This window comes from Natator depressus, chromosome 25, assembly GCF_965152275.1.
Source record: "Natator depressus isolate rNatDep1 chromosome 25, rNatDep2.hap1, whole genome shotgun sequence".
Taxonomy (NCBI): Eukaryota; Metazoa; Chordata; order Testudines; family Cheloniidae; genus Natator; species Natator depressus.
The window spans coordinates 13,055,000-13,078,200 of record NC_134258.1 but is presented as its reverse complement, the minus strand read 5'-3'; the positions used below and the strand labels follow the sequence as shown (position 1 = coordinate 13,078,200).

General features: G+C 57.9%; 2 protein-coding genes across 4 annotated transcripts; both read right to left on the bottom strand.

Moving 5' to 3' along the window:
* Positions 1-1,724: 1,724 nt before the first annotated feature.
* LOC141977819 (cocaine- and amphetamine-regulated transcript protein-like) lies at positions 1,725-6,088 on the bottom strand. 2 transcript variants are annotated; one of them, XM_074939527.1, is made up of 3 exons: positions 5,842-6,088; positions 2,872-2,955; positions 1,725-1,850 (listed from the first exon to the last, which is right to left on the bottom strand). In XM_074939527.1, the coding sequence occupies exons 1-3, from the start codon at positions 5,962-5,964 to the stop codon at positions 1,743-1,745; spliced, it is 315 nt and encodes a 104-aa protein (XP_074795628.1). In that variant the 5' UTR covers positions 5,965-6,088; the 3' UTR covers positions 1,725-1,742. The 2 variants fall into 2 exon arrangements, with proteins under 2 accessions (XP_074795628.1, XP_074795629.1); XM_074939528.1 differs by lacking the exon at positions 1,725-1,850 and adding an exon at positions 1,899-2,036.
* Positions 6,089-12,033: 5,945 nt separating this feature from the next.
* On the bottom strand, positions 12,034-18,940 carry LOC141977683 (survival motor neuron protein-like). Of its 2 annotated transcripts, none has more exons than XM_074939255.1 (10): positions 18,782-18,940; positions 17,189-17,260; positions 16,678-16,806; positions 16,281-16,478; positions 15,576-15,770; positions 14,927-15,052; positions 14,050-14,118; positions 13,268-13,390; positions 12,774-12,863; positions 12,034-12,319 (listed from the first exon to the last, which is right to left on the bottom strand). In XM_074939255.1, exons 1-9 carry the CDS (start codon positions 18,827-18,829, stop codon positions 12,780-12,782), a joined length of 1,044 nt encoding a protein of 347 aa, XP_074795356.1. In that variant the 5' UTR covers positions 18,830-18,940; the 3' UTR covers positions 12,034-12,319; positions 12,774-12,779. The 2 variants fall into 2 exon arrangements, with proteins under 2 accessions (XP_074795356.1, XP_074795357.1); XM_074939256.1 differs by having other exon boundaries at positions 12,778-12,863.
* Between the last annotated feature and the right edge of the window lie 4,261 nt (positions 18,941-23,201).

Genomic DNA, 23,201 nt, shown 5'->3' with positions numbered 1-23,201 from the left:
CTTCCCATCCCCCTTTTCGCTCCAGTCCCTTTGGGGCCTGCCCCTTGTTTGGCCATTCACACAACCAGGCGAAGTGCACAGCAGCTGTTTTACCAGGCTGCTTCGGGAACGTTTCTCATACCCAGCTGGCACCGGGGCTACTAAACACCTGGCAAATCAGGGCCTTCAGTGTGACGGTTTCCCTTCTGCTCCGGCACTGGGAGCTCTGATGGTCATTGCAATGGGCGGGTCTATGTGCGGGACTTCATATTGTGGCGGGGGTGGGGGGCAGGTTTCTTTGCTGCTGCTACAGGCGGAGAGCACAGACAGGGCAGCTGCCCCCTGTATCTCCATGGTGCATGCTGCTGATGTGGCATGTCTTGGGCTCTGTTTATTTCCTAGTGTCAGTTTGAATTGCAGAGATGGGCTAAAGCAGTTAAGATCTGGAAGCGAGACAAAATCCCCACATGCATTGACTGCTGCCTTCGGGGAATGCTAGAAGATTACCTGGAACCAAGACTGATTCTCTAAACAGGGATGGGGGCCCTGTTTTCTGGGTGCTGCGCAAACACAGAGTCTAAACGGAGCTCACAGTCTAAACAGACAAGATGGGCCAAGGAAGCGTTGTTATCCATGTTACCGGGGGTCCGCGAGGTTGAGTGATTTGCCCCGGTCACACCAGGAGTCAATAGCAGCACTGGGGCTTGAACCTGGATCCCAGCCCTGTGCCTTAACCTCCCAGGCCAGCCTTCCTCTCCTTTCCTATTGCCTCCAGCTCTCCCCCTTCCCCCACCCCATTGCTGCCATGCTGCACAGCCTGGCTCTTTGCCTAGTGTCAGGGCGAGCGGGTTTCGTGCAGCAGCCGGGGAGCAGGGAGCATGGTTGGCTGGGGGGAGGTTCCTTGGGGGTCTGCGGATCTCCAGTGTTTGCATGCAGCATGGGTTACTCAGGTCCCCTCTTTCTGCTGCTCCTTCCTCCCCTGGAGAGACAATCTAGAGCCACCCCTACCGACGCTGCAGGGATGCCCCTGGTGCTCAGATAACAGAGAACTCGGAGACCATGCCTCAGCAGCCAGCCCCTGGGAGCAAAGCTCCTTCGCGTGCTTCCCCTCCCCTGGCATGAGGGATTCCCAGAAGGCGCTGAAGTCTCCAGAGCTGGCTCCTATGCTAGCCTCCTCACGGCCTCTTGTGCAGGAGCCACGGCAGGGTGAGATGGGGCAGGAGAGCAGCGTGCTGGTGGCTGGTACCTCGGTGCCATGTTAGAGCAACCCCCAGGCTACTCTACCCACAGCCAGGGACCAAGCAGAGACACGAGAGGCTGCAGCCAGCAGCCTCCCCCTCTGCACTGAGCAGAGAATCTTTGGTCACGTGTCTCCAGGCAGGGAAAGCGGGAAGAAGGGATGTGGGAAATGTAAGTGAGGCTGGAGGCTGATTCTCAGAGCTGCTGAGCCCCTGCTGGCCCCACTGAGGTCAGGGGCTTGGCACCTCGGAAAAGCAGGCCAGGCTGGCTTCTCCTAGCATCTTGCAGGACAGCAAGGGATCAAAGCAATTACAAACTGTGCACAGAGAGCTCCTTCCATCGCAGGCATTGGAATGAGGGGGGAGCCTTAAGGGCCGTGGGGGAAGTGACGAGCTACATTTCCTAGCACAGGAGAAAAACCAAACCCACCTCCTGAAACAGGCAAGGTGGAGATATTAGGACCAGAAGCTGCTCCCCAAGCCCCCTTCCCCCTGCCCCGTCCTGTCCTCGCGTTCCTGTCCTCCTCACAAGCACTTGAGGATGTAGAAGTTGCAGGCCGTCCCGCGGGGGCACTTGCAGAGTCTCCCGATCCGGGCTCCTTTCCTCACGGCACACGGCTCGCCAGCGTCGCACTAGGGGAGAGAAGGGCCACTTGGGTTGGAACAGCTGGTCGGATGCCCCTGGCTCAAAGCTGCCGCCCGCCTGGCTGACAAGCCATTTCCAGGCACCGATCTGTCCTGTCAGGGCTTACACAGCGCTGCAGATGTGCATGGCACACGGCCCCCACCCCGAGAGCTCACAATCAACTCCCTGTAACACTAAAAAGAAAAGGAGGACTTGTGGCACCTTAGAGACTAACCAATTTATTTGAGCATAACCTTTCGTGAGCTACAGCTCACTTCATCGGATGCTGTTACTCTGAAACCTCCCAGTAACACTGCAGCTGTCGGGTAAGGACCTTGGAGTAAATGGAACCGTGAGACTAGAGGATCACGAGGGGCCCTGCTGGCCTGAGAAACTACAAATCTAAGGCTGCCGAACAAGGAGTTTATATGGCAAAACCTTGTCTCGGGGAGCCACGTTGGATGTTGCATTGTTTGCATTTGGGTTACTGGGCGTTGTCCCTTTAAGAAGTGAGCGGGGGGCCCCCTGGACTGTGGAGTGTGTTTGCAGAGAGCTGGGAGATGGCTGGCCTGCTTCCAGAGCATGAGAGCGTAACTGCTGGCAAGGGCAGAATGCGTGGGGGGGGGGGTTAACCGTATCTTTCAAGGAGCCAAATACCAGGGGACATGGGGCTGGGGGAGCCCCCATTGCTCATACTGGTGGGGGAACACGGGGGGCCGGGGGAGCCCCCCCTTGCTCTCACTGGCAGGGGCACACGGGATGTCTCCATTGCTCACCATGGGAGCTGCTGGGGGCTGGGCCCTACAGAAGATTTGGCCTCGTCATTCAGGCTCCCAAGTGGGAGCTGAGCTCAGCAATCTGGCGGTGGCCGTGCCGAGGTGGCACTCGCAGCTGCAGGGAGATTTACTCACCACCTCCCCAGGGCAAAGCGGCCAGGTCACGTTTACCCCCAGGCCTTCGTTAAAGCCTCGGCCCTGAGCCAGGCGTGGGCGGAGCAAGCTGCGAGGGCCCGAAATAAAGGCTCCTTACCGAAGGCACTGAGCCCAGCTTCTTCTCTATGGAGGGCAGCCTCTCCGTGTTCAGTTTCTCCAGCATCTCTTGGAGAGCTTCAATCTGCGGGTGAGAAAGAGCGAGTCGGGTGGGCACCAGTCAGGTGAGCAGGGCGCCAGGGTCCTTCTCCATCCACAGCCAGCACTGCAGCCCGCCGTGCAGCGGGGAGCTGAGATTGGTCGCACCAGCTATTAGCGTGGCAAGAGGATCAGCTTGTCACAAGCACCGGAGTCTTCAGCCACGGCTACGCTATGGGTGCCATAGTGTAGATATTTCCTGCAGCGGCTGAAGGGGTTTCCCTTCCACCTCCCTGAGCCGCAGAAGAATTCGCCCATTACCCTAGCAGCGTCAATACAGGGGGATTGGGGGGGGTGGGGGGGAAGGTTGTCTTAACTCCATCACTCAGGTGTGAATTTCTCACGACTCTGAGCGACGGAGCTAGGGTGCTAAGAATTGTCCGTGTAGCCACTGTGAAAGTCAATGGGGCTTAGGAGCTTACGTCACTGAGGTGGGCTGGAAAGCTTCACCCTGCATGGGGCTGCACAGATACACACAGGACATCTGCATGGACAGCATGGCTTGGCATACCTGTGCCAGCTTAAATCTAGCTCGTGCTGGTAACAATGGTAGTGTGGACGTGGCAGCATGGGCTGGCAACTGGAGTACAAGCCCACACGGGAGCCTGGGTAGTCTAGCTGCCCCGGCTACCCTCCTGTTGTTGCCCACCATAGCTAGATCAAGGCTAGTCCGGGTGTGCCGACCTGCACTGTAATCACATTTCATTGGCAGTGTGGATGGGCCCTGAGCGAGGGATGGTCCCTGGCCCAAAGAATATTTGCACCCTGAGAGATTCAGTGAGTCCCCCGAGGGACTGACCCCGAAGTGCCAGCCCTGCGCCGTGGCCACAAGCCCGACCGCTTTACTTTCAAAGCCCCTGAGTCAGTGTCTCGAGGGGGTCGTTTGGGTGACTGGAGCAGCCAGTGGCACCAACAAACCAGGACTGGTGCTGCCTGCGTTCTCTTGATGCTTTAGCCTCAACCCCCCTGTCCCAGCAGGGAGGCACGTTTATTCTGCGGGTCCACTGGCGTTTTCCTGTCGCTTAGGATTTTAGCCATCGCTCCGCAGAGGAGGACAGTGAAGGGCATGTAATCGGAATGCCTTCTGGGGTCTTTTATGGAGAGAGGTTGTTCTCTCGCCCAGTTCCATCTTCCACCCTCTGCGACCCCTTTACTTTAAACACCGCTGGGCATCTCATGTATCTGTGCAACCTTGGGCGAGTCGCATGGCAAGGCCCAGATTTTAAGAGCCACTTCGGCAGCTAAGGATGGAGTTACAGGTGATCTTGAAAACCCCACTAGTCACCTGTCTGCTCCTTTGCAAAGCTGGGCCTCACTTTGTAAAAGGGAGAGGATGAATTGTCTTTTCGCCTCCCCGCTCTCTGTCTTGGCTGCTTAGACTGGGAGCCCTTTCGAGCGAGGACTATTCTCAGGGCACATCTGTGCGGCGTGTGGCCCAATGGGGCCCTGACCTTCGTTCAGGATTCTAGATGCTGTGACAACACAGTAAGTACCCTCCCTCTCGCTCAGTACTTTGACAGTCCCTATTACTGCAGTATCCAAGCGCCTCTCCAAGTCGTATTTCCCATTCTACTACCCAGGACAAGCAGGGACCTCCGTAGAGCTCTCTCAGGTGGTGAGGAAGGATCTTCGTATCTTTCCGGCCCTGTCCACTATTGTTACGGTAACTCCTTGAAGCTCTACCACCTCTTGCTACTGGAACCCTGGATAAAAGGTGGCCCAAAAAGGAGCGTTAGATTCACATGCACTAGAACTGCCGTTTGCTGACAAACTTTAAAAAAGGAGACCCGATAAACAGCCTGAAAGCTCAGAAATTCAGAGCCCTGGTCCATATTTCTTGTTCCAATAGCCCACCTCGAGCACTGGACTGCTAGTTAAAAAGTTTAAAACATTCATTAAAATACCAGACCCAGAAAAAAAATCACCCACTCCGATACATTTGCATCCAGGTCAAGAAACGAAAGGATCCATTGTGGGATCCATTCCGTTTCTTTATGCACCAATCTGTACGCAGAGGCTGGGTGTGTTTTAATCTAATCATACCGGCATATTTAGGGTTTGTTTCATGTCGCTTTTAACCAAACAACATCTCTAAATCCGTGCCATAAAAACCAATCAGCTTTTTAAAGAAAGTGCCCGGTTCTCATTGGACAAACCTTTAGCAAACCAACAGCCGTGACTGATCTCTGGCTGGGCGAGAGCGGAGTCCAGTTGTCACTGTTACTTCGCTAGACCCGCTTCCTAGACTCTTGCTGGCCTGTTTGTTCTGGACGTAGGAAGCCCCTTTCTAGCTAGCTGAGCTGATTGCAGTGGCATGCCAGCGCCTCCCGAGCATCGGTGACTTTATCCTTGCAATACCCAAGCGTCACCCTGGCTCAGCAAAGGACTTGCACCCATGCGATTGACCTGGGGCGTGAAAGAGACCAGAGCACAGCTACCCTTGGAGCGGGAGCTGTGATTGCCAGCTGGGGTAGAGGTGCGCAGGTGAGCACCGACGGAACTAGCATGCTAAAACCAGGGGTGTTGCCACAGAAAGCTACCTCGGGTCCCAGGCAGGGTGGTGCTCGGGGCAGCTGGCCCGATCAGAGCTAGGGCGCCTAGGGCCGCGAGAGCTGGAAATAACACCCCCAGGGGGGGCGGCGGCGGGACCCGCTGCCAGGGGTTTTCAGTGGGAGCTGGGCAGGGCCGCAGGAAAAAAATCTCAGCCTAAGCGACCTGCCCAAGGGCACACGGTGTCAGCGGCAGAGCCAGGCAATGAGCCCAGAGGCCCAGCTGAGTGTCTGAGCCACGCGCCCACCCTCCCACCTAGCCCTTGAGGAGACGGGCAGCCCCTTGCACGCTGCCCCCAGTCACAGCGTCCTTCACCCCTTACCAGCTCCTTTTCTTCTTGGCTCTTGCTCGCCGGGCTGCCCGCAGCCCTGGGCCCCAGGGTCTCCTGGCCGGCGGCCAGCAGGGAGAGCAGGGCGCAGAGCAGGCAGAGCCGGGAGCTGGCCATGGTCCTGAAGTTCAGGCGTGACCCCCTTGGCTCGCCCCGGTGCGGCAGCTCCCCGGCTGCTCCATCGGCTCCGCGCGGGGGGCGGCCGGCTTTATGCAGCGTGTCGCCGGCTCTTTGAATGCGGAGCGACACCTCCGCAGGCGCCGGATTGGTGGAGACGGCGCGGGGGCGGCCTTGGGGGGCTGGCCGGGGAGCTGGAGCTGGCTGGTAGCACCAGGCCTCCTGTGATGGATTTTAGCCTCCTGGCCCCGGGGCGCCCCCCCTTCGCCCGCCACCAGCCAGCTCCCCGCAGGGCGCAGTGACCCTGAGTGCCAGGAGCACCCTGCCAAGGGCTGAAAGGCAGCTACACCGCAGTGCCCCTGGGCCCCGGGCACCGCCAGGCAGGGGCCCTTCCGGGGGCTAAAGCTAGCCCTGGCAGCAGGGTAATTAGGCCTGGCTCAGCGGGAGCAGCACAAGCCAAGCGGCTCTGGACCAGCTGGGTTCTAATCCCGTTGCCACCAGGTAACTGAGCCAGTCCCACTTTTCCTGCCTCAGTTTCCCCAGTCTGTACAATAGCTAATGATGCTTGAGCTGCCTTTGCGAAGAGCTGGAGCCCTGTGGCCGGGAACCCCGAGCGCCGGAGCCAGTTGTGGGAAGGCAAAACCCCTGTTTCATTTAGGCCCTAAGCTCTGCAAGGAACCCGGCTCAACAGAGAACCGAGTGGAAGGGGCAAAGGCTGCTTGAGAGACAGGCAATAACTCAGGCAGCCTGGCTCAGAGAGTCTTAAGTAGGTGGAGACAAGGCCCAAGAGCTGCGCTTAGCAGCTTAACTCCAAAGGGTGGAAAATCAATGGATGAAACGGGCCAGGGCTGGGACCCCGAGAGCCTCATCACAAAGCAATTCCGCCTTGTCAAGAAGCATCAGGGCTGATCCACCAGGACGCTGCGTCCCTGCCGGTAAATCACTGGAACTGTCCAGCCCACACACACTAATGGGCCTGTGGGGACCAGCCAGCCCCTGGGCGGCCATATGAGGCCGGAGCACGGGATTTCCTCGGTGCATGGTGGGGGCTGGAAAGTGGCAGACAGGCCAGTGAAGGGATTTCTCTTTGAAGGCTACATCCTGGCTCATCCCTCAGTGCAGAGTGATGGGGCTCTGGCTGTGTGACGTCACCCTTCAGGGGCTCACAGACGTTAAGGTCAGAAGGGAACATTGTGATCATCTAGTCTGACCTCCAGCACATCGCAAGCCACAGAACCTCACCCACCCACTGCTGTAATAGACCCCTGACCTCTGGTTGAGTCACTGACGTCCTCAAATCACAGTTTAAAGACGTCAAGTTACAGAGAATCCACCATTTACACTGGTTTAAACCTGCAAGTGACCCATGTCCCATGCTGCGGAGGAAGGCGAAAAAAACCCCAGGGTCTCTGCCAATATGACCAGGGGAAAATTCCTTCCCAACCCCACATACGGCGATTAGTTAGACCATGAGCATATGGGCAAGTCCCACCAGCCAGACACCTGGGAGAGAATTCTCTGTAGTAACTCAGAGCCCTCCCCAGCTAGTGTCCCATCTCCAACCATTGGAGATATTTGCTGCTAGCAGTCGCTGATCGGCTACATGTCATTGTAGGCCGTCCCATCAGACCATTAGACTGGGATCTAGGGGGAAACTGTGAAAGGGCTAGGACATCCTGTCCCCGGGGGCTAGACATACTCCTGCTTGGACCACAATAGGTGCGTCTTCACTAGGGGGGAAAAGGGCTTGCAGGACTCACATTAACACCTGCAAAGTAAAATCCGAGGGCTGATACGGCAGGTTATAGTTTTTACATGAATTAGTAGGTTGAAGTACAGACACTGCGGGAGTGAAAGGCCTCTCCCTTCAAGGGCTCTGGGCCGGCCAGTCCTGTTTAGTCAGCTGAGCCTGCCACCTCTGCTGGGCAGAGGCCTCAGGAGGAAGCCCGGTAGTACGGGCTGGCTGCAGAGGGGAGCCATGGGGCCAGACTTGGCTGGAGAGCTGAGCTGCCAGAGTGGCACTAACTCCTGGGCAGGGCCTTCCAAGAAGGGGCCAGGCCAGTGCTCTGTGTCCCCAGGAGGAGAGAGACCGTCATGGTCCATGTTGTACTTGGTGTCCCAGCGGGGAAAAGCCCAGGGAGTCAGAGCCCCACACGGAGCAAGACCCATGAGCTGAGTCCAGGAGGGCCAAAAGACCTTTGGTTTGTTGACTGTGGACTAATGGCAAAGTCGGGGTTTGCTTTGGGAACTAGACAGTCCATCCCTTCCAGGTACTACAACGCTCCTTCTACACTACGAGTGAGGGGTGAATCCCCTGCTCGGGGGCACATGCTCTCTCCATGCTGATCACGCAAGCTGACGAGCTAGCGTGAGTATAAATAACTGCGTAGCTGCGGTGAGCCATGCTAAGCGTGTATCTACCGGTGCCAGGTGGACCTGTCCCTGGCATGGCTCGCACACTGTGACTTATACTCCTGTTTGCTCCACGAGTGCATCCGCACACGAGCAGGGGGATCACACCGTAGTGTAGATGGAGCCTGAGCCACCTGGGCCAAGGGTGAGACCAGGGAAGCCCCAAGAAGGTGCAGGCCGGGGAATCAGTTCTGTGCACGCGGGGCTTGAGCCGGGGCTGCCAGGGAGCCGAGCGTCAGCCTAGACCTGCAGAAAGAACGAGGAGGACTTGTGGCACCTTAGAGACTAACAAATTTATCTGAGCATAAGCTTTCGTGGGCTACAGCCAGACCTGCTAACTGAGGCACTACAAACCTATTAGGCCTCACTAGGATTTTGCCTTGTGTAGTTCCCACGGGTGAAGATAAGGCCCAGCAGCCCGGCGGGAGGAGGAACGTTCCTCCGAGGCGGCTGGTGCCGGCTGACACTGGGCTCTGCTCCAGGCTGAGTCCCGGGTTCCTATCACACCTCGCGGGCGCTGAGGATGTACGTAAACAGCCCGTGCGCGGCCACCAAGCCGGTCACCCCGCAAAGGGCCCTGGTGCTGCAATGAAATTAACCAGCCAGGCTCCCCCGCCCCAGGACATCCCGCAAGGAGCGAGCAGCATCCGCCCTGCACCTGGGACTGGGCAAACAGTGAGGCAGGCTTTCTGCGCAGCCGGCAGCCACGGGAGCAGCAAGGTCTGCGCACACCCCCTCAGCCGCCGTCACCCTCCCAGGGCAGGGGCAGCCAATTCACTGAGCCAACATTACGCCCCACTCCCCAACACATGACTTCTCAGCCTCCTGCCCCCTCCCCAACCTGGCACAGAGCTGAGCCCAGCAGGTCCCCGCAAACAGCAGATGGCTGCAAGCTTCAGCCATGCTGCGGCCAGGGAGACCGCGGCTGAGTAACTGTGTTTGTCAGATGCTGGCAGCGCTGCCTCGTCTCCCCTGCCCCAGGGAGACCTGTGCCGAGAGCTGTGCTTGGCCCTCTGCTCTGGCTGGGCAGATCAGCCCAATCTAGTGGCAAGGAGTTCCCCACACCCAGCTGGTTTCACCCGGGCCAGTGTTCGGGGAAGGCCGGCTGGAGAGCAAGGCAGCCCTTTGTGTAGCTAGGACAGTTACTTTGCAAGTGGGCCTGGGTGGGCGTCTTCCAAGGGGGAGCTGGTGGGACTCAAGCAGCTGCGGGTTTCGGTTCCTTTGCAATAGATTTGATGATATTTTGTTTCACTCCTCGGGGGCAGGGGTGGGCACTAGCGGCTGGGGTTACAAGGCCTACTGCGGAGCAGGGAGAGCAGGCTCCTGCAGGGCCAGGCCCCGTGAGTCATGGGCAGGCATCCCCAGCCCCCCGGCCGGCTGTAAACACGATTTGTTTTGCTGAGTCCTTATTGGCACCTGCAGCTGGGCCCCGAGCCATAAATCCCGGCAGCAGGAATAACAGCAGTTAGCCGCTGAGCGCCGGAGGAATCAACTGGCCATCCCCGAGGGGGGCGGCTCCGTCAGCCTCTCACGGCTCCAGCCCCCGTGTTGTGGCTGAAGGAACCGGGGGAGCAAGCAGGGGCTGAGGGCAGATTCTCTGCTGGGCCTGCAAGCTAGAGCAGCATTGAAGGGGAGCGACCCGAGGCTGGGAGCGGGGAGGACGTTACCTGTCAGCTCTGTGACTTGGGGAACCAGGGCGCAGTATCCAGCCTGTCTGACTCACGAAGGACACCCCCCCGCCAGCCTCTTGAACCAAAACCCATCAGAAGAAAGACTTACAAAAAGCAACGACAAGGCCGTGGGAGACACCTAAACCCCTGGGACAAGGGTGACAGGATTAAGGGAGCTCCCCTAGCCTCATCTGCATCGAAGATGGGACAGGGAGGCATCTCCATTAGCGCACAGACTGGAGAACAGAGATTCCAAGGCAAGAACCGCATGGAACTCAGGGACCAGAAAGGCAGGGAAGCAGTGCATGATGGGGGAAATCTCTGCTCCAGATGTTAACGAACCCACCTCTGCACACACCCAGCTCCATAGTTATCAGACCAATTCCAGCAATAAGTCCTTTACTGGCATCCAGAATAGTGAAGTTGCCGAATTGCATTATGAGCTCCCTGGAAGGAACACCGCCCATAGCCAGGAATGAGCAGTTCCTATTGTCTAGACTGAACAAAACTTTGGTATTCTCCCTTGAGCCATCAGTTTACCCACAAACAAATCTAGTGTTCTCCCTTGAACCATTGTTCTTTCCCGACAAAAACCCTGACCTACGCTCAAGTTCTCTGATGCCTGGATCCAATATCTGCATCAGTTCCATTGGGACTTCATCTTCTCCTGAGTGATCGTGCTGGGGGCTCTGCCTGTCTCCACTCCTCCGGACCCTCAGCTACCGCCACCAACTTGGACCCCCGACCGATTCCAGCTTCACGGAGTGGTGAGAACCCAGCTCTCTCGCTCTCTCTTAGTGCAGCCTTCTGACCCTGACTTGTGGGATCAGTTTTAGTTTTCTAAACCAGATTTTGTAATCAAATTTCAGCTAGATTTACTATTGTAACTGTTTTGTTTGTTTGGCTCCCCTTGTAGGGTTATTACCTGGCAATAAATAACTTTTATGGTTAAACTGGTTGCTTCCCTCCCTCCCTCGTGTTTTTGGCTTCCCCATTTGCTCTGCGGCAACTCTCCTCGTACCTAAACTAAGATCCCTGCAGCGCCCAAAACTCCTGTGGGGTTTGCTCATCAGTGGGTTATGACCAGAACAATTGTAACATGGAAGCGGGGATAGGGATGTGGGGCATAGGAGGGCGGCAGCTTGGAAGTGCTGCTCAGCGGAGCCGGCTGAGTCCAGGGACATATAAGGGGTCAGTCAGCTTGAGAGTGCTGCCCGACACACTCAGACACGCGCTGTAAATGTGTGTGTGTGTGTTCGTCTGATTTGGGGCTGCAGGACCCAGCCCTGGGGGCCCTAGGCCCTGCAGGATACCTCCATTGGGAGGGAACTTGCAGCAAGAAGAAGCAGAGCTCCGTACGAAAACACAAGTGACACAAGCAGGACACTGATAGAATTACAGAACCCCGCCACCCTCCAGAAGAGTAACCCTAATAAATGAGCATAGCCCAAAGTCCCAGGCAAATCTGGTAACAGGGAGATTTAAGGCACCAGGGCACATCCTTGCATCTTCTAAGGGCTCATGACTGTACAGGCAGGACAGGGACTTTGGCTTCACCTCCAAGCCAGGCGCAGAGAGCGTGCGGCCCAGGCCTAGGCTCACAGGCCCTAGCGGGCGAGGGGCCCGGATCTGACCCTGTGCTGATGCAGAGTCGCACCACGGCAGCTCCTTGAGGCACTGTGGCCAGGACTCGAACCCAGGACTCACAGGGACCATCTGATCGTCTAGCCTGCTCCTTTTGTGTGTCACAGGCTCGAGAACTTGTACCCAGTGACCCCCCCATGGCCTCTCCCCCGAAAAGCCACCCAGCCTTGGAGGGGTGTGAACTCCTACAGCACAGCCCAGCACCTTAGCCCATCTCGGTCACAGTGAGTGTGTTTCAAACGCGGGAGTCCACTGCCATCCCCCGCCCCGGTCCCGCTGATGGGAAAACCCCTCTCCCTCCACCCGTCCAGAGCAATAACCTCCCTGGAGCCCAGGGTCTGACAAAACACCTTTTATTGGAAACCACCAACGGGCACCAGCCCTCCTGTCTGCACACGCCTGCCGCTGGGGAGCGATGCCTCCACACCCAGGACTCCAGCCAGGCTCGGAGCCAGCGCGGGACCAAGGCTGCCTCCGTCCTCTCCCTCCTCGGGGTGCACGGTGAGCTGGTACCCAGCACTGCAGAGTCCCGGTCCTCTAAGCATGAGCGCCGGCGCCAGCGTGGAAACCTCTGGCCGACGGTGCCGCTGTCTCCAGCCTGCCGGGGCGAAGCAAGGAGCCAGACCCAGCTGCAAGGAGGAACGGGGAAGGGATGAGGGGGAGGAGACGAGGTGATGCTCCTACCTCCTGCTGGGGGGCTCCCCCAGAGCTTCCCCGCTGACAGGAAGAGCCTGTGAAGGCAGCAGAGGGATGCATTGCCCTAGAGATCCCTGGGGTGCAGGGGCTGCCGTGCGTGGGGCAGAGCGGGCCACAAGGACTCTTCCGCTCCCAGGGGTCTCAGAGGAGGTTTATCCACATCACGGCGCAGCTTGGCACAACTGGCCACGTCCGCAGGCACCTGGTGGAATAGCCGGCTGGGGGGGAGGGATAAAGACTGAGGGGCACTGGCAGATCTGGGGGCGAGGAAGAGCCCTGTGCCACACGGACCCGCTCACTTCCTGCCCCACAGCCAGGAGCCAGTGCCCGGTAAACACCCCCAGCATCTCAGCTCCCCCCCCGATGTCCGCACAGTGCAAACCCAACCTGCCCCTAACTGCGCGGGGATGACTTCTTCCACCGTGGTCCCTGCTTTGCAGGGGGGACTGCCGCCTCCGCCCGGCCTTGTCTGAGTCCCTGCAAGGCACAAAAGGGTTAATGTGTAGCACTCAAAGGCTGCCAGTTCGAATCCAGCCCCAGGCACGCGCCAGCTCAGCACCTGGACGCACCCCCGTTCCTCTGCCCACCAGCCCCACCCCCACCCCACCCCAAAAAGCCCCCTACAGTGAGGGGAGCCCCTAAGGACATCCAGCCCGTGTCCCAGCAAGCCGCTCCCCCATTTAGCTCCGTCCCAGGAGGCTAAACGCAGAGCTGCAGGCCGCACGGCTCACGCTCAGCACCGCCAGCCACCCTCCGCAGTGAGGGGGGGAGGTGGTACCGCAAGTGGCCGGTGCAGCCCGGCCCCCACCCTGCAGCACCGGGGAGACGGGCAAGACAGCCCCACTGTCCAGGGGGCAGATCCCCACCCGGCCAGCCCTTACCATGTAGAAGCCAGTGTGGTACCCGCTCATGTACCAGGCCAGGAGCATGCAGGCCAGGGCGCCCCCCTCATCGTCCTCTGCGCACAGCGGGTCCAGAAGCAGCGGGGGAGGGGGAGGGACGACCTAGAAAAGCAGCAGCAGAGTTCCTGGTCAGGGACCTTCCCTAGCAATAAAGATGCTTGCAGAGATCCCCCCTCCCCTGGGTGGGGGTGGGGGCCCACTCACCCGGGATGCACAGGGACCCAGGAGCTTTACCTGACCCCCCCCCGCCCAGGTGGGGGCTCTGGCCCCCCCGCTCCCCTGCCAGGAGTCCTTCCCACAGTGATGCACAAATCAACAGCCCGCTGGCGCCACCTAGTGGCTTCTTTGTGCTCCAGCCTGCGGGGGGCTCCCCCCTCCCTCGCCTCCCAGAGCGGGCAGGGAGAGCCTGGGCAAAGCTGGGGGTGCCGCAGAGCTGGGCTCCTATGCCAGGCTCAGGGGGGTGGGCTCTGGCTTCATAGCTCATGGGGCTGGCAACCCCGAGATCGGACGCTGCAGGATGGCAGCTCGCTCTGGAAGTCTGGCCAGAGCATGGGCTACCAGAGATGGCAGTGGGCTACCAATACTGCCCTTTAACAGCCACCAGGCTTTGGGTTCTGCACTGGTTTGCCCCCTCCTCCAGCCCCAGGGGGAGGGCTGGGGCAGGAGATCAATAGCCAGGGCCCTTTCCCGCAGGGCGGGAGTCGCGGAGGCTCTGGGTTTGCCGTAGAAACAGGTCCCCGACAAGGAGCGTGTACACTCACCGGGGGGCAGGCGGATCTGCGGGGCCGGGGGCCGAAGGGCAGCAAGGGACCAGGCCACCAGGAGCCGCTCTGAAAGGGAGGCAGAGAGAGCGCCCAGCGGGCATGAGCCCAGAGAGAGGAGGGGGATGCAACCCCAGCAAGCCAGGGATGGAGACGGCCCCATGGTGTGATCCCAGCATCTCCCGCCAGCTGTTCCAAAACCCCAGCAGGGCATGGGTCACTAGCCCCCAGACCTTAATGGGCTGCCCCTGTCCTTCCCCTCCCCTCCCCCCACTCCCCTGGGTCTGGGCTAAGTGGGGAGGGGGCCCTGTTACAGAGCCATGACATTTAAAGGGGAACCAGGGCGCTCGAAGGGGCTAATCCCACCAGTCCCCGCTCGAAGGGCTACGGGCCCAGGCCCTCCATCGCGCTGGTCCTCTGTGATGGCAACACTGACACAGCGCCCCCTACTGCTCAGGTACAGGAATGACTCCCAGGGACAGTGACCCCCCCGCCCCCCTACCACCAGCACAGCACCCCCCAGCTCCACCCTGACTGCCAGGGGAGAGCGCCCCCTAGTGCCATGTTGGGCACTGGAGTCAGCACCCACTCCAAAGGGACCATGCCCCCTACTGGGCCCCCTGCCCTGCTTCCTGCAGCCCAGTGCCCCCTAGCACCACCCTGGGGTAGTGGGGTCAGCACTGACCCCGGGGAGAGCTCCCCCTCTGAGACACCTCGTTCCCATGCAGCAGCCAGGGCTTTCCCCACAGACTCCCCCACAGTCTCCCATTCAAGGCCTGAGCAGACCAAACCCTGCTTAGAGAGGACACATGGGGTGGGGGCTGCGGTTGAAGCTCCCCCAGGTCACTGCCCCGCTGCGGCAAGCCCAGGCACTCACCTTGGGCGGCGGGGAGAAGTAATGCGCCCACTCCCCTTTCGTGCTCTGCCTCCTCCAGCTGTGGGGCGGCTCGCGGGGGAAGCTGGGGCTGCATCCCCTGGGCACTCCAGGGGCATCCGCTTCAGCCTTGCCAAGGAGACACAAGGATCAGAGCAGAGCGTGCCCCTGGCATGCCCTGCACCAGGCCTGGCACTGCCACCAGCACGCAGCAGGGACAGTGCCAGACCTGCAACCCCCCTCGCCTGCCCCAGGGGACCCCACAGAGAAGGGGGGAGGCACAGAGCTGGCAGGGGATCAGACAAGGGAGAGAAGAGGGGACACTAACTGCTGAGGAGAGCGCCCCCTACTGAGCCCCCCCCCCCCCCCCCGCAGCACACCGCCCCCTAGCATTGAGCTTTGGGGGTAATCAGGGGGGACAAAGGGAAGTGAAGAGAAAAACGGGGTGGGGGAGGGCGGATCAATGGGCAGAGTTAAGGGGAAGGGAAGTTAATGAGGGATTCGGGGCTTCTGCAATGATTACAGCCAAGATCTCCCCTCCCCCAAATCAGTCCCTCACTAACAGAGCCCCCTTTACCCCCCCAGCCATTCAGTCTTGGGGTGGGGGCTCCTTTAATGGTCCTCACTCCCCGTCCCATGGGGGCCCACTCACCCTCCAGCTGCCCAGGTCCCCATCCATGGCCCCGCACGGGGGCAGCAGCTCCTCCAGCGCTTGCTGTTCCTTGTTCCCGTAGCCGACAAACTCCACCAGGCACGTCCCCGCCGCGGCGTCCATCGACCGCACAGTGGCCGGGTAGAGCAGCCCGTCCTCCGACCAGATGGCGCTGCAGGCGTCGCCCACCTTCCACTGGGGAGCGGCACCAACCGTGGCTCACACAAGAGCCCATCACACAGAGAGCCTGGCTGCTAGGGACCCCACGAGGCCACTGCCTGCCTCGGGGTCCCGACCAAACCCCAGCTCGGGACAGCACCTTCCACTTCCCCCTGCAGCGTCAGAGGGAGGCAGAGCTCTGCTGTGTGTCGGGAATCGGACCCAGGTGTCCTGAATCCCAGACCCGGGCTCTGGTCATGAGGCCCCGTTCCCCTTCCCACACTGGGAACAGAACCCAGGCATCCTGACGCTCTCCCCTGCTCTAACCATTCAACCACACTCCCCCCACCCGAGAACAATCCTGGCTCCCAGTCCTGTGCTCTAACCACCACACCACACCATCTCCCATTGAGATGGGTGAATCTGAGAGCAGACAACTCCCCCGTAGGGCGGGCCAAGTGCCCAGGTTAAGGGGAGTGAGCCAGGCCCCTCTGGCTAACCCTGCCAGCACCCGCCCCCGCGCAGCCCCACCCCACAGCATCTCACCATTCTCCGGGGCTCCAGCGAGTCGTCCGGGCTCTCGTCGGGGGGGAAGAGGTCCCGCAGCCTCTGCTCCTCCCGATTGCCGTAGAGCTCGTACTCCACCACGCAGGCGTCCCCCTCCTCACTCAGGGAGACGATGTGAGCCGGGTAGAGAAGCCCGTCTCCGGACCAGACGGCACAGCACATGTCACCCACCTTCCACTGCGGAGACAGAGGAACAGGGCCTCAGGGCTGCAGCGGGGACATGCGCCAGCACGGGTAATGGACGGGCTGTAGCCCACGCTACCCAGCATGAACCATCATTGTGCAACGCACGTGCTAGTGCGGCATTTGCACTATTCCACGCACCGCCCCGACTCCAGCGTTGGATCCTGCAGATCTCTTCTTGCTCTGTACTCACCTGGGAGCCTTCCTCCTCTTTCTCCTCCTCCTCCCCCTCCTCCACATCTCCTTCACTCTCGGCCCCGCTGGAGGCTGAAGACTCAGAGCTCTTGGATGCCTGGTCCTTGTCGCCAGCTCCCAGGGTGTCCTGCAATGTTGGAGATACTGAGGCAGCTGAGAGAAGGAGGGGGATTTGGGAGGAGCAGCTGCTCTGTCCCCCCGCCCCGCTGAGACAGGCTGGAAGGACCATCCTTTCCCCACAGGGCTGGGGGAGCATCAGACACGGAGAGGGAGGGGACATCCCAGAGCAGGAGGGCAAAGGCAGCTCTCAGACCTGTGCAAGCAGCCAGGTCATTGCCCCATAGGCAGCACAGACTGCAGCCTCTGCCCCAATCCCCAGGGGGCTGGGGTCAGCAAGACCTGGAGCAGGTGGCTCGTGGGGCACATCCAACAGGCAGGGACACAGGAGGAAGCATCTCCAGAAGTTCAGTTTGGAGAGGGGCTCATCACAGCCCCCCCGAGTGCCTCACCTTACAGGAGCGGACAGCTCGGTCGTAGGAGCGGATCAGAGCGCGGTCGTCGGACGCTGTGCAGTCGGCATTCTGCAAACAGCACGCACCCCGTTACGGAGGGTCGTCTACACACATGACATGGGGCTGCGTCCTTCAGCTGAGCACAGCCACCAGAATCAGCTACCCCGAGAGCAACTGCGAGCCCCGATCCTGTACCGGGACCTGGTCACGCCGACCCATGCAGAATCGGGCCCTTAGCACTAGCAAGTAGGGACGTTCTCTTTGTTCCCTGGCACGCTGCTCGGGCGTAACCGTCCGGCCAATTCGCATGATTGGTTTGAAAGCTCCCAAGCTCTTGAGATCCTGGGATCACAGGACCATCTTGGCTTCCATTTAAAAATCCAAACCGTTTCTAGCCCACCGAGTTACAGAGGAAAGCTTGAAAACATGACCCTAGAAATCTCAAGCCTCAGAAAGCCAAAAAAAAAAAAGGACCCAAATCTTATTATTTTTAAGGCAATCACACGCTTTCTGATCCATGATTGTGCATGGTTGGGCTTGGCGATGCTGAGATAAGAAAGTAAAGGCATGCCAGTGGAAGTTCACCCAGACCAGCCTGCACCTCCTCCAGTTCTTACCCTGAAAAGCTACAGTCCTGATTAGCCTGGACACATTAAACCATCCCCCCCTGGAGAAACTCTGATCCACAGCCGGAAGTGGATTAATGACCCCTCACGCTTCGGCATGCGGTACAAGGCAGGGTGTGTTTCCCCTTTTACAGATGGGAAAAGTCCAAAGTCACACAGCGTGAAACCGGTAGCGCTAGGAATAAAAACCCACTCCGCTGCTCTTCCCACTAGGCCATGCTGTTTCCCAATCAAGGTAAATGCGAGTGCTGCCCGAACTCAGCAGGGGCTACTCACAGGCTTAAAGTTAAGCACCTGCTTAGTTCTGTGCAGGATCAGGGCCTCCTGTAAACAAATCACAAAGCAAGCAGAGCAGCAGTCGCCCCCCATCCCTACCCCATAATATGGGGCAGGGGCTCATTCACCCCTCTAAAACCCAAGAGAGGGAAAACCCCGCAAGTAAGGAGGTTTGGCACTGCTGAAACCTTTGTAACAAACCCATCACTGTCTCTGCTGTAGCATTAAAACCCGAAAGAGTGTCCGGGCATGTCTACTTCGCACCCAACCCTGGGGGCAGGAAATAAATACTAAAATGACACTCACAAAAGCCACCAGGCTTCTGCAGCGCCTGGTTTCCCACTTCTCCAGGGGGTGCTAGCACCCCACAGCTGGGGCTGGACTGCAGGGTATTCTAGCCAGCCCCCCCGCCGCTAACACCCCCTTGAGGGGAGGGGGCAGCCCCCGGGCTCTCATTTCCCCCCTTTGAACTTAGTGTAAAGCAGGGAAATGAACGACTCCAGCTTTTAAGTGCAGATTCTTCACCTGGTTTTGCAAGTGGGGGGGGGGAGCCACAGCGAGTCCTATCCCCCCCAAAAAAGGCCTGGGGAGGAAGCCCCCCCCCCCGGGATTTTAGAGGCCCAGTGGGGTCCTCCAGCAGCTCAGGAGCCTGATGCATCTGGGTTGCAACCTGCCCCCCATGGCTCACCTGGTGCCCCTCCTTCTGGTACACGATCTCCCCCGCACACTCGGCCATTGCACGCGGAGCCTGCACCCCCTAAGGCGCCATCGCAGGGCAGGCGCAGCCCGCAGCCCGCACACAACTTCTTGCACCGAGCCCAGGCACGCACGTGGGGCCCGTCTCCAGGCTCCCTGGGAAATGTAGTTTTCTTCGCCCTCACCCCTGGCTGCGTGCTACTGCGCAGCCGGGGGAGGCTTGGACTACAGCCCCCAGAGGGCATTGCTCTCCCGCCACAGAGTGGGGGGGCTGGCAGGCGGAGCGCCGCTCTGCTCTGCACAGCGCCCTCTGCGGGTAGGAGGTACAGGGCGCCGCCTAGGGATGGCAAATGTTCACAGGCTGGGCAGCGGGCAGAGGGTCCACGGGTGTGACAAGCTGTGTCGGGGCTCAGCTCAGGCTGGGTTAGCCGGATTAGGACGTGATCTCAAGCTCCACACAGGGAGGCTGAAAAACAGAGTTCCCCCTGGGATGCAGGTTCCTTTGTGGTTCGGAGACTAGACGGAACCCAAGAGACTGGAGCCCAGGTCTGCTCCGGATTTCCTGGGCAAGTCACTGCATCTCTTTGTGCCTCAGTTCCCCCTCTGTGAAGCGGGGATCATGATCCTGTCCTGTCTAGTTAGATAGCAACCTCTTTGGAGCAGAGATTCTCACTCACTCTGTGTCTGTGCAGTACCCAGCACGATGGGGCCCTGATGGGCTCTCTAGACCCTCCTGGAAACGTAAATAAAAATACTAAACAAATTCTAGCTGCCGTGAAACAGGACAACTATTTAATGCCATGCAGCTGTGACCACTGCAGCCCCTCCGCAAGGAGAAGGAAAAGCTCTGGCAAACAACGGTTAAAGCTGCCAAAACTCTGCAACACCCAAGGCTGCGTGGACAATTTCTCCAGGAAGCTAAGGCACCTCTGTGTGGCCTTCAGTCCACTGCTCCCTGGGATGGTTTGTGCCGGAGCGGGGGGTGCCTCCCTTTTTCCTTGTCTGAGCAGCACCGCCTATCGGCGGGCCATGGACGGGGCTCCCAGACGGCTGTAACACTGACCCTCTTGGTGGTCTGTTCTTCTGAGCGACCGCTGAGCTCTGAATTCCTCAGGAGTGAAAGGTCCGCAGCCCTGATGAAAACCAGGCCCCAGGTACCTCAGCGCTTCCCACCATTCGAGTGGCTAAAGCAGGACGCCTTTAAAAAAAAATCAATCGAGTAATTCCATTCTGGGGAAGGTTTGGTAGAGCAGCTATTATAATAACATGTTCAAAATAACAAAAGAAACTAAGCCCAACAAAGGTCTTTCTGTCTGTCCTCACCCCTGGCAAATTCTGAAACGACCGTCAGCACCCAGATTGATTTTGTTAATGAATTTTACAGCCAGTTTTGGCTAGAACAAAAGTAAGTGCTCACCCCAGCAAAAGAGCAGCTTCTGTTCCTCTGCAGAGTGTTCCCGGCAGGGGGACAAACTGATCCACGCGGCAGGTTTTGCAGCTCAGGTGAAGGCTGCTGCTGCTGGCACTTCATGTGGGAAAAGATATTTGGTTTAGCACAGAATGGAAAATACGTCTGGCCGCGTCCGAACTAGCATCCAAAGCACCATATCACTCAAGGCCTTCGATCGCACAAGGTTCATTTGTAAGTGCTCTAGGTGCGACTGTCCCTTGTATAACAGGGGTCGCTTTTGTGGACGCACATGCCTAGCTCTCAGCAACTGGGGAGTCTGGGAGCAGCGTTTTAAAGAAAGGACTAACATGGTCACTGCTAGCACGAGGGACGTTATGCTCCAAAAAACATTCTGTAAATCAAATTTCAGCGTTGGTGATGCGATCACTCGTTTTTGACCCAGCAGATGGGAGCAAAGTTGCCCATGATTTTGACTGTCACAGCCTTGGCACCGCTCGCATGTTTCTCCACAGCAATATGTCTTGAAGTCTCTTTGTATTCGCCATGACTAGCAGAAAAATCAGATCTGCAACGCTCACGAAAAGCAGACGTTCACCCTCACCTAGATTTTTGTAGAAAAGGGTGCCGGGCCTGCCAAGTGTCTTTAAACAGACAAAGACTTTCACTTTTGTCTTGGGCCAACCCTCAGTGTCTTCATCAGTTATGGCTGTTGCTGAGTCTTTTGGGGGGTAATTTTATTGTTATTTATTTATTTGATAATCCTGCAATTTCTGACCTATGCTCAAGTTTCAGTTTTAATCATGCGAGACTCTGCTACCGACATGATAACCCAATCCCGGCTCTGACTCATTTTAACACTCGCGCGGTGTGGCCAGCTGTGGCTCTCTGAATTCCTTCTCACATTACAACCTAACTCCTCCTGGGCATGGCGTTCCTGGCGGAAGTGGGGGGTTTAATGACACAGGGAGGGTGAGAGTCATAAAAAGAAACATGAGCGTAACCACCCAGTAGAAACACGTGGAGTTGTGACTTTGCACAAGCGAAATACTGCTTTGCGGCTACGATTGCACACTCAGTTTTACTTGTATTTTCATTCAGTCATAGTAACTGATTCTACTCTAACGTAGCAAGCTTAATGCAGGAAAGGTTCTGCTTCAACCAGGAGAGAGGGTTGTGGGGGTCAAAGTGGGACAGTCCCTCAAAACCCAGGACTGGTGGGAGGAACAGTGTCTCAAGTAAGGCTCCCTGAAATCAGCAAACAAAAATGTCTTTGTACTTGTACACTAGAGACAGGCCTAAAATGTGACCCGCTAAACTCATTGCACTTGTGACCCAGACAGGATCTGAACCCAGAGCTTTAGAGAGTAACTACCCCATCACATTACCGACGCCTCGCCTGTCTCACACCGATGGATGATGAGATGATGGGGACATTTGGGGATCGCTAGCTAGATTGGGGCCTCTTTCTCAATTTCCTTACACCTTGTGTAATCACTTACATTAGTGCAAACTGGCTCACTGCCAGCGTGTCATCTCCGTTTTGCAATCGTGTAAATACTCGCCCACGGTGCAGGTCATCGGAGAACCAGGCCCAATAGCTCTGAGTTGTTTGGTCTCCTGTCTCCACAGGAGCCCATATTTTAGATGAGCTTTCCAGACATACACAGAAACTGCAAAATTTGAAACGACTGCTCCTCATTAAACTCCACTCCATGTGCTAGTCAACAACTAATTTCCTTTAACGAGCCGGGGACAGGTTTTTCACTCTTCCCTGCCAAAAAATAATAAGTCATAAATATTTATTTCAAGTGTAACTGATTAGAGTCATGATTTTATCCTTGCCTGCCAGGTTCTGAGCAATGAGAATAACTGCAGATACAGCCAGGAGACAGCTTATGGAGCACATGGCTCTGTCCCAGTCTTTCACCCTGGAAAGAACAAGACACAAGGACTGAAAAGTGACGGTTTTTCAAATGCGGGAAGTTTCTAAGTCCATATTTGGCCACCTGAATAAATGGCCAGATCTGCCGAGGCCCTTTAGAAGCGACCTCAGTGGAAATCCTGGTGAGCAGCCGACTTATCTCAATCCCTAAGTCTAGTCTCAAAGGCGCCTAAGGGAATTCGCTACTCAGCCCCCAGGGGGATCTGGGCACCCAACTCCTTTCGGAAAACCCCAGCCTTAAGTGCCTATTCATTTTAGGCACCTTTTGAAGTGATGGTTTCTGAAATTCCAACCCATCAGCCGAGCTGTCCCCACGGCCTTTGCATGAGACACCTTGATTCCAGTCTCACCCCCTTCCCCAGATCAGCAATATCCAGATCAGCAATACTGCCAAGTGCCTCGGTGTGTCTAGTTTTCACCCGACTGGCAGGAGCTGGATTGTCCCCATGTTCCGAGGACTCACTGAAGTTCCTGGAGTGCCACACAAGGTCCTCAGCGTGATCTTCCCCAGGCAGCTGCAGGTTGCTCCCACTGGTCTCACAGCTGGCTGTGCCCGTCTGGCTTTGAAATGGAATCCGCAGACGGCCACACTGATTTGCTCTCCAGTCGTTCAGTCCTTTGGGCCAGATGCTAATCTCAGTTAGGCTGGACTCCCTCCAGGGGGGTCAGTGGGGTGACTCTGGCTTTGCACCATTGTAACTGAGATCAGCCTCCGGCCCTTTACCAAGCTGCCATGCGAGCCGTGAATGATATTTTCAGTTCCTCTCTGAACAATGACTGTTCGGCTCAGGAGGGCCTGGAAGAGGCGTGGAACCAGCCTTACTTTCCTGGAGACAAGAGGACGCTTTCTGCCAGACACACTCAGAAACTGGAACTGAGGCAGCCCCACGCTGCAGGCAGATCGTTCTTTGTGCCAATATTAGCAAAGCTGAACGCAATGAAGAGAGGGTGGCTCTGGCTCTAGGCTGGGACCCAGGGTAGCTGGGTTCCCTTCCTGGTTCTGCCTGCATGACTTTGGCCAAATCCCTTTGTCTCCGCTTCCTTTCTTGGAACTGGGGA